Genomic DNA, 10,788 nt, shown 5'->3' on the forward strand with positions numbered 1-10,788 from the left:
CAAAAGTTGCTGCCAAGTTCTTGGGACATCTTTGTCAGCAGTTGCCAAATCTGGTAACTTCATAGAAGCAAGGCTGCGGCAGCTTTGTGTTTCCAGGTCCAGCCAGTGGCAAGGCCGAGTACATACTCCTAACAGGCATGCATGCATGTAGTGTGTGCCTGATCTTGTTCCCTTCTCTGGCTGATGAGGGTGAAAGCCTAGTAGTGGAAAATACATACACGCATATACAGACAGTATGGATCCCTCCAGTAGCTAACATTAGACACTCAGTATACCCAGTAGGTGGCTCCTGTTCTCCCCACTTGTATCATGCAAAGACAGACTTACAGACACAGAAGAAAACACATGTCCCTCCAGTAGCTGGTCCAGACTTATGGCCTTACCTGCATCTGTCCCTCAGACCCTTGGGCTTTCAGGTTCTGGTTGCTCATGAAGCCAGCACACAGACTCCTGGTGTCTACCTATTCTAAACCTGTGGCCTCTCCAGCACCTGGCTGCTAAGCCTCTCTTTCTACTCTTCACTTCTAGCCCTCCTTTCTAAACATCCTATAGTAAGTCTTGCACAATCCAAATATTCTCCTTTGTTGCATCTCATATCAAGTCTCATGTTACTGTAGACAATAACACCCCCTCCCCACCTCCTGTAGTGTGTAAGGTCATCTGGGGAGAGACTCTGCTGTTGACTAATCCAGTAAGTCTCACACCTGGACAATGGGCTGTTTATCCTCTGACAGCTCTGGGAGTAGCCAAGTCAAGGTGCTCTATTTGCTCTGATTAGGCTATTGAGGTTCTTCTATCTGTCATTATTTCTGTCCATTTTTTGTTTAAGGAAGATAGCTTTTAATCACATAACTAAAGGATTTGTATTTAAAGAATAGTAGTACTATTCTGCATCTGTTGAAGACGTGTTTATGCTGGGAAGTTGTTCTTCACTCTTTTTTCTTTTACTGGTTGCCTCTTGTTTACTTTTCTGCATTTTTATATGTATGCAAACAGTATTCTTGAAAATAAGATAGTAGTTCTTTTTACTTGTCATACTACTATAATGTATCAAACTTTCTCAGGGATATAATAGTCTAACAATATGTTTTGTGCCTTATAGCATTTAGCAGAGTCCTTGTTGCATGCTATTCTCAATAAACTCAAGGCTCAGAAGAATGCCACAAATTACAATTTCAATCAGGCTCTATGTCGAGTCTATATAGGAATTTGTCGACAGTTGGGAGATTTGGAAAGAGCCCGCCTTTTCTGCTATAGCCTGCTTAAAGAAGGTATAGTATGGCTTAGTGGTCTTGTATCTTAAATATGCTGTGTGTCTCCTGTGGTGTTCCAGAATATCTTATGTTTGTAAAAGTGAACAAAAATCCTGTGAAAGTTCCTTAGAACTTTTTTTCTGTTCTAGAAGAATTTTCCTTTCTCACAATTCCTCCACATCTGTGTCTCAGTTTGGTGACGACGTGTACTCTTAGTAGTCTACTAATTTTTCTGAAGAAATATTTAGGATCCTTTGTACTTTTCATTTTTGCCCCAGCATCTCCAAAATTATAATGTGATTCCAGGGAATTTTGTACTTTTTGCTTATGAGTATTTTCTTTCTTTAACTGACTAAGCACTGATTCATAATCAAGTCGGATTTAAAAATCTGTGTTGGCTTAAAATAGTGTCAGGAGTTGGACAACACCTTGCCAGTTCATTTGTACAATATGTCCTCCTTACAGTTGTATTACTTCCAATTATCCCAAGTCTTGCTTCGTTGAGAGGGTTTTTTTGTTTTGGTTCCCTTTCTCTCCCCCCTTCCTTTTGTTCCTGGTGAGAAAGGTAATATATACATACTATCACTGTACTAAGAGTCTGCCATAGTTCTGGAAGGACTTCACTTAGTTTGAAAATACTGAGCCATCCAGGGCTTAAAACAGTATAGTGGTATCTATATGTCAAATTAAAATAACAAATTAGGGAGCACTGAGGAGCAAAATGCTACAAATTTTGACTGCTTCAGTTAGTATTTATCTTCCATATAACATCCCTGGCTTTTTTCTTTTTTTTTTTTTTTTTTTTTCCTTTTTTATCTGATTAAGGATTGTAGTTTTATTTTGTTCTTAATTAATTTTTTTTGTTGGGTTGGAGTATTTTTGGTTTTGGTGGGTTTTTTTTTGCTTGGGTTCTTTTTGGAATTCCTGGTTTCTTATCTGTTTTTCTATCCTACATACAGTCCATCATAACTCCCCTTTCACATTTTTCTTGTTAATAGCTTTAATACTGCACCATGTCAGAAACTATTACTTGTCATAGATCTTTCCTTAGTCTAAATTAACAATTAACCATTTAGTTTTGCAGTACCTAGGTACATTCCCCTTTTTTTCCTTTCTTCTTTCTGGATAAGGTAACTTCAGTAACTAAATCCAGATTTTTGTTGAATGATTTTCTACTCTATACTTTGAATTGCAGAAATTCCTGTTGTGGTTGTTCCATGGTTTTATTGTTATCTTTTGACTGTAAACATGTCTTAAGGGCTGTGTGTTTTGGTTTTGTTTTAATTAATTTATTTTGATTTTATTACAATGCTTTTATTTTAGGGTTTTCTCTTTCATGTAGCTTCACATATTAATTCCCATCAGAATTATGGCAACACAAGTGTGAGCTGTGTGCCAACTACACAATTGCCAAATTGACTATCAACAGTCAGTACCAGTTCATTAGCCTTGCATCATCTCTTTTAAGTGTTTCAAATTCATGGGTAGGCAATTCAAGTTGCAACATGTAGACAATTCTAGTTTAGCAACTGTCCTCATTCTGACAAAAAAAAAAAAAAATTCATTCTTCTATTATGAGGGGCTTCAGAGTGGAGAAGGTCCATCCAAGACACTGGATGGAACTCCATGAGTTTTTATGCTCAGTGAATCCATTAAAGCTTCTTGATTTGATATATTTTCATATGCTCTCTAGTTCTTAAGATCTTTCTAGAAATGTAGAAGTTATGCTGAAGTGAAGAGAGAAGACACATTTATCTTAGCAGTTATCTTTGGGTTTTTTTGCTTTTTATAGTGACAAGTGTTTCAGTATTGCAGTACTGTATTAATATTTCATGCATGAAAGTAATACCTACTTTTAGCTTAGTCCAGTGTACTTTTTATTACTTACAGTCTACACACCCATGTTTTATCTTAATATTTTGCCTTGAATATCTCTGTTTTGATGTTCGGAAGGATCTGTTAGCTTCTTTTTGATGGCCTGGAACTCTGTCCTGTCTTGCTCATATAGTTCTGGATATATGGTTGTCAGATACTTGCTCTGAGGTTTTTCAGTTGTATCAGTAGCACACTTTATTGTGTCTATGGAATTAACAAATTTTGACATGAATCATTAACATACACTCACAACTTGTGTAATTTCCCTGATGGAGCCTGGGAAAATTGCTGAGCAATATCAGATTTTGTATTTGAATTGTAGGAAACTTCTTTGCAAAGGTTTTTTTTTTTTTTCTTTTTTTTATCATGTAGATTTCATAGGTGTATGCGAGCAAGTTGTTAGCAAATACTGTGAATTGGTACTGAAGACCTGATTTTCACATTATTACACGTCAGGATTATTTTTTTATTTGAACTAGCTCTAGTTTGATCCAATGATCAGAGTGCTCATTTGTGATTGGAGTGTATTAGGCAGGCTTCTGGAGTGCATCTTCCAGTTTAATTTCATCCTAAAAGAATCTGGTTTCAGTGCTCCAAACCCACACTCTTTAGTGAACTAAAGTGCAGTAAGTAGAATGAAAGGAGACTAACCTCAAAATGTGAAAGGAAAGGTCCTTCTCCACTATTGGTACACAGCAAAGTCCAGTGAAGCTTTTTTTTTTTTTTTTTTCCTTAAATGAGTGAAATTACAATGAAGTGGCTTAGGGAGGGGATGTTTTTTTGGCTTGAGTATCTCAGTCCTGAGATTAAATAAGAAAAAAAATACCCTAGTATGACTGCACTTCTCTGGCCTGCAGTTGTTACATGACTTTTATGCCTTCTTCCTGAGTTATCTTGCTGAAGAGTGTACTAGCTTTTAATGCCTGAGTATGGTTTTTTGTTTGTTTTTAAATGCTAAAAACTTATTTGTTCTCTCTTCCTTAGACTTTCCGGACTCAGAAAAATTGGTTTTGTTTATCACAAATGTATGGTCTGACATATTTGTCTTCCAAGGTGCAATTAACAAAGCTATGCAATTAGTTGTCAGACGGAGTGCGAACAATGAGATGTTGGCCTGTTTGAGTGCTTGTCTCAACTGGGAACAGGTAACAAATGCTTTCCTTGTCAGTATCAGTTTCTGTAATTATTGGTCATTTTGCTGGCTGAATTGAATCACGCAGCTTACTTCTGATGAAGGGTGTGAACATACCCTGTGAATCTCCCATGGACTTTGTGCAATTGCACAACTAGTGCTGCTTCAGGCCTTTTTTCCTGTGGTTGTCTAGACCATACTAGAACACAACACTTTTTTTGTTTTCCTCTTTAAATGCTAATCCCTCTATTAAATATTAAAAATGAACATTGTTTTTAAACTTTGACTGGAATGTTCTTAGGCTTCCCTTCTGTGGAACTGTGACTTTGATGTTCTTTGAGATGTTGTGTTTTGTTGGGGGGTTTGTCTGTCTTTCATAGTTCTCTGTGTACTAGGTAATGGTTTATCACAGTTAATTTTAAGATGAGCCTGTCTCTTTTTATTCATGTGGGGGAGACTGTAAGTACTCATTTATCACAGGTTTGTGTATTTGCTTAAGGGCTAGGTCCCCAGTTATTTTGAAAACCTTGTATCAGGGTTGTCAAACTCATTTTCACCAGGGGCCACATCAGCCTCACTTTGAAGACAACTGCTGGGCTGATGTGGCCCCTGGTGAAAATGGGTTTGACACTCCCAGGCTTGCTTGATGGAAATGCTATAGTTCTGTAAATATCAAGTGAACAAAATCATCTTGATTCATAGCTCACCTGTTCCCTGGCCTAACATGCTGCTCCACAACTGCCTTGGAGACTGCAGCTAGGCTTACTGCTGTCAGCATAGCCTTTAGCTGTTGTACCCACTGATGATTTGGAGGTTTTTTTGAGGTCTAAAACCAGCCCTTGATTTAATGTGGTACCACTGGAATTACAGCTCTTATAAATCTCCTGGTTTAGTGCAGGTTTACAGTGGAGTGCGTTAAGAGGGCATGGATTTGTGTATATTTCTTTTTTATTAAATCATAGTAGTGGTGTGGCATTAAGCTCCGGTATTCAGAGTTATGCTGTGCTGCAACCCCTGTTTAGCAAATAATTTGTATTCTCCATTCTATCGGGTGACAGATTTCAATCTCATGCCAACAGAGATGCACATAAATATATCTCAGTAAATGTTCTTGGAAAAATTAATTCTGTGCACTCACACTACCTACTTACTTTATGGATCTCTGTGCAATATGAGAGCTGCTGCAGCTGGAGAGAAAGAGCTCAGGAATTTCTATACTGGACATAGCAGAAGACATCAGCCTATCTGTAAGATGTTTTTTACTAAGGTGGAAGTACAAGGGCATATTTCAAGTGGATTGTGGTCGACAGTCTGTTATACATATAATTTTATTAGAAGATTATTCTACTTATGAAAGTAAAGCTCATGTGGAATGGGTATTTAGTTCTTGGTCAAAGTACGCAATTTTAGTGGCTTGCACCATTGCGGAACTTGCCAGTTTTATGAGCTTTTGTACTGAGAAGAAATGCTTAGCATCCACTGTATTTGTGTGATAAGCTTAGACATTTTTCTTAATAAATCAGATATATAAAGAATGTTTGCTTTTAAATTTCCTTGCTTGCCTTAGCTATTTCATTAGCAGAATTACTTCAGATGACATGTTTTCAGTTATTACTACCTCGACTATGGAAAGTACTTGCTTGGAAATCAGCCCATGATGAACAATAAACTCTAACAATCTTAGAAACAGCAAATAATTAAAAACAAAACAACTTAGAAAGTGAGCAGGATTAGTCTAATCTTCTTGCATTGGAAAACACTCTTCTGACCTTAAAGCTTCATTAAGAGAAACAAAAATCCCCAGATTGTAGGAGAGAGGAGAGTGGGTGTAGGGTTTCTGGGTTTTGTTGAGGTTTTTTTTTTTTCCCCCAAACTCTCCTTTTCATAAAAGCATCAAGAAAAATACTGACTACTTGAAGATTTTAGTTTATGTCCTTTTTTTTTTGTGTTAAGTCAAACTGAAAGTTGAATTTATGGTGCAAGATGCTGTGAACAATCAGAATCAAACATATGTAAAGAGTTTGGTTCTGAGTTGGTAACTTTTCATGCATTAAGATAACCACCTTATAAAATTCCAGAGTTCCTCTTTAGATGCTGGTGTTATGGTCTCAAACCTGCTTTCAGAAATGCAGTCATGTCCAAAAGTAGAATTTCAACTGAGTGAGCAATATGGAGAAGATCTGAGTGACAATGCTTGGCAGTACATATTTGCTATTGATCTACTCTGCTGTCATCTGAAATGGGATTGGACACATGACAATGTTATAAGGTATTGTGGCAATTTTCTGTGTGTGTTTTTTTTGTGGATTGTTTTCATGTTTGTTGTTTTTTTTTTTTTTCCCCCCCAAATTTGAGACATTTTGACTTAGCTTCTAACATAATAAAACATTGCATAGATACTTAGAAATGGGGGTATTTTAACCTGAGACCTGGACTAGTGTGTGTGTGCCTTATTTTAAGATAAAATGAGCAGTTGATGAGTCAATGTAGAATTTTATGGAACCGTTCTAATAAACAATTGCTTTAAAAATAGGGAAAATTGTGAAAGATCTTGAGATGGATTGTTTGTCAATGAAGCAAAATTATTGTCTTCCTCTGAACTTAATTGTTGGGATTCCCCTCCCCCTTATCACTAGAAGATGAGGGTGGAACTTTTGATGTGCTGAAAGTGAAATGTAACCATACTTATTTGTGTACTATCCTGATTTCAGTCTGATTTTAATTCGAAAATCATTATAATACTTAGATTAAATGCATAGACTGCTACCATACCTAACTTGGTTTGAAAGATTTCATTTTGATACCTATACTGATCTGGTAGTCCTTATTTTCATGTAGAGGTCGTATAACCTAATAGAATTTCAAAAAATATGGCATTTGTTTAACTATGATATAAGGTAATCATTGAGTATAAAGTAAACACAAGTAGCTTACAATCATAATCAAGTCTTTTATACAAGTTACATGCTTTCAAATACTAAAGAAGTTATTTTCAGTGAAATACTTCTAAAATGAATACAAATAATCTTCAGTCAATGGTATGTCATTTTAACTAAAGCCATATAGAGTTGATTGTCTATGTGGAGTTGTGATGATAATAGGTAACTAGGTCTATAAGCATAATTTTAAGGATGAAAAAAGTCTTATCTCAGGTTCCTTCAGGTTTAAAAAGAAGCATCAGATCCTACTTGTAACACGCAAACTGTGAATTTTCAGCCACATAAGAAGCTTGTATAACATATCAACATGACATTTGAAAGTAATGCAATTTCATATACATTTATGAATTCAGTAAAGTCCTTGACTTTAGGTAGAGATGTAGAATGTTACAGGGAAATGAATGGAGGATGATCAGGAATACTATTCGGAACAGGAATGATTTCTCCAGAAAGCTAGTTTTGATTGCTTGGGTTTAAAACCATCTTTACATTACTCAGATTTGGGGATGCTTGGAATATTATGAGTTTCTCTAGAAGGTGAACTAAAGATGCAAGTGGAGCCATGGAATACATGGTAAACAGAAGAACCATTTGCATTCATTATTATATAAATATTGTACCACCTCTTCATGCAGTATCAGGTTTTCAAATTCATTTGTCTTTCACAGCAAAGTGCTTTGGCCTTCTATGGATAAATGGGCAAAGAAGAGAAAGGGATATGAAACTGCTCTCTCCATTCCTGATAGTGTTATAGCATTGACACTAAGGTTAATTGGTAAGTAATCTAATTTCCTGGCTCAGCTTCTGCTTTGTGTAAGTATGTCCTTTGAAAGTTTCAGCCTACCTGGAAAGTGAATTGAAGTATTTTTGCGTTTTTTTGGATCTTGATTTTTTTTTTCACTTTCTCCAAAAATTTTCACCTTAAAAGCCAAACTTTTACAAATCTATGCAGATATTTTTTCTGTTTGTCAGCCTGTGGAAAGCATGTACTTAAGTTTTGAGAGATATTACTCTGATTTCGTGATAACAAATATCAACATGTTTTACGCATTTAAAATGAAATAATCTACAGCTACATATGCTTTATAGCAAAGTGTGTAAAATGTGGTTTTATATGCAACATGATAGCTCTTGCAATTTTAAGTTAGGTTTATTTATTTGGGATCTAGATGGCATTCAAGGTAAACAGATAAACTTTGGGTTTCAATAAGATATTTTCAGTATGTAGGCTATATAATATTGTTTGTTAAAAAAAATTGCATTCTTTGAGAGTTTTACACTTACAAATTGTAAACCTGCAGGAGATTGTATCAATCTGAAGAAAAATGCCTTGGGGTCTTAGTCACAAAAGGAATAGGACAACTGTTGTTCTCAAGAAACATAGTAACAAGAATGACTAATTTTTGTAATTGAAATTTGCATTTTCTGTTGATAATTCGGCAGACAATCAGTAAGTCTAAAAATTAGGAAGTTGACTGTCTAAATGTCAGATCCATAGTAACCTTTTTTCTTTCAGGTCGATTGGGCCAAATAGGTTTGAAGGAAGGATATCTTGCTGCAGTGAAGAATATTAGTTCTGTAATTGGAGTGTTTGTACAGCATGCAGAAGAGGAAGGTAATGTATATTTAGAGGAATTTAGCGTAATGTGCACAATACGAAGTTTTGCCAATGTGAACAAAGCACACACGAATGGAGACACATTTGCCAAAACACTGCACTGCCCTGGTGCAGCCTCACCTGGAGCACTGTGCTCTGGGCACCACAGGATCAAAAAAATATAAAGCTACTGGAGAGTGTCCAGAGAGGGCTATGAAGTTGGTGAAGGTTTGGAGAGGAAGCTGTATGAGGAGCAGCTAAAGTCACTTGGTTTGTTCAGCCTGGAGGAGATGGAGGGGAGACCTCATGGCAGCTACAGCATCCTCACAGGGGGAGGCGGAGGAGCAGGTACTGATCTCTTCTCTCGGGCAACCAGTGACATAACCTGAGGGAATGGCAGGAAGATGTGCCAGGGGGAGGTTTAGGTTGGACATTAGGAAAAGGTTCTGATGGAGCACTGGAACAAGCTCCCCAGGGAGGTGTCACGGCCCCAAGCCTGACAGTGTTCAAGAAGAGACTGGATAATGCTCTCAGACACATGGTGTGAACTGTGGGGTTGTCCCGTGCAGGGACAGGAGTTGGACTTGATGATCCTTGTCCTGAGTTGGAAGGGACCCACATGTTTGTATCTGTTTCAGACTATGTAAACCTGACTTTTTATACATGTCGGATCACCCTTAACTAGATTAAAATCACTAGATGCTTAAATCTTGTATATCCTTTGAATATGCAAAACCTACTGAATTCAGAAAACTGGAAAGTGCTCTAACAGTATAAAATGAAATGTTATGGAATTCATATGCAGGTTATCATCTTGCTACTTTACCGTTTTAGGCATCCCAACTGTGATGTGTTTTAATTCCGACTCTTGAATGGTTTCTTTAGATTCAGTTTTCTCTAAAACTTTACTGCATATCCAAGTTTCTGTAAGCTGATTTGTCTTAACTTTTTGCAGGTGTTCCCTGGGGTGTGCAGCTGGCAGCCATATATTCACTGTTTGACATGGCTTCGAGCAATCCAGAAGGTATTGTTGAGGCCATCCATGCTTGGAGAGAAACAGTTCTTAACAATATCCCTTTTGCTGTCACAAATGGCATAGCTGAAGTCACTTCTCTGTGTAAAATGATGCTGAACTAAAAACTAGGGAAGTGGGCTGATGTAAAGGAAGAAGTGCCTTGTTTTACTAAGCAGTAGTCATTTCCACTTAAAAACAATACAAAGCGATGTGTCCTCGCAAGCTCAGTGATTTTTTTGGCTTTCCTGTTTGAGGGAAGAGTTTTTTAAAAATAAATAAAAATATTTGCTTTTCCTAATAACTGATCAGTGATCTGAAAAATCAGTGCATTTTTGACTCCTGAGCTATTTCTGGTTTGAAGTCAATAAAAATCACTAATAGTTTGACATGAGAGAAGACTAGCCCTGGCTGAAAACCTGGCTCTGTTATTTTGTACTATATCTATAAAGTCAGATACCAGATTCTGCTTTATTTTTGTTTGAGTAGTTTCATAAGCTTAATTCAAAATGCTTGTGTAAGACAAGTAGGAATTGACTTCTCGTGTAACAATCATGTATAGAGTAACAGAGGTATTAAATCTCTGAACTTGTATCTATGGTATATTCTGATAATGTGTCTCACATTTGATATTGTTCCACTTGAGGAATTTTGTGTATGTAAATAGGAGGTTGCTTCAAAAAAGTTCATGATTCTAAAGATAGCTTCACTACACTCTGTGGTTTTGTATCTTTCATAATAAAAGAAGCAAACACCACTGTGGGCTTTTTGGTCTTTTTAAATAACACAGAATGAACTGTTGTTTTTAGCTTTTGGGAGCAGGAGGAAATTACCTATGAGGTCATTTCACTGAATGAACTGCCCATAATACTGCAGTTCTGGCTATTGGAAAGACAGTATATTGTACCTCTCCAGAATTTTCTGGCATGCTTTGGGGCCTGGGGTGGTAGTTTTTAGAATCCATTGAAATCTTCTCTTTT

At 36.7% G+C, this 10,788-nt stretch overlaps 1 protein-coding gene across 3 annotated transcripts in view; it reads left to right on the forward strand.

Annotated features, from left to right (window-relative positions):
- Positions 1–10,565, forward strand: part of ICE1 (interactor of little elongation complex ELL subunit 1) — a 38,226-nt gene extending 27,661 nt beyond the window's left edge. For all 3 annotated transcript variants that reach the window (XM_065052220.1, XM_065052222.1, XM_065052223.1), the window contains 6 exons: positions 1,103–1,271; positions 4,113–4,273; positions 6,339–6,529; positions 7,868–7,974; positions 8,716–8,814; positions 9,752–10,565. In XM_065052220.1, the coding sequence (XP_064908292.1) occupies positions 1,103–1,271; positions 4,113–4,273; positions 6,339–6,529; positions 7,868–7,974; positions 8,716–8,814; positions 9,752–9,933 (909 nt within the window). In that variant the 3' untranslated portion in view covers positions 9,934–10,565. The remainder of the gene's footprint in view (positions 1–1,102; positions 1,272–4,112; positions 4,274–6,338; positions 6,530–7,867; positions 7,975–8,715; positions 8,815–9,751) is intronic.
- The last annotated feature ends 223 nt before the right edge of the window (positions 10,566–10,788 follow it).

This window comes from Columba livia, chromosome 2 (genome assembly GCF_036013475.1).
Source record: "Columba livia isolate bColLiv1 breed racing homer chromosome 2, bColLiv1.pat.W.v2, whole genome shotgun sequence".
Lineage (NCBI taxonomy): Eukaryota > Metazoa > Chordata > Aves > Columbiformes > Columbidae > Columba > Columba livia.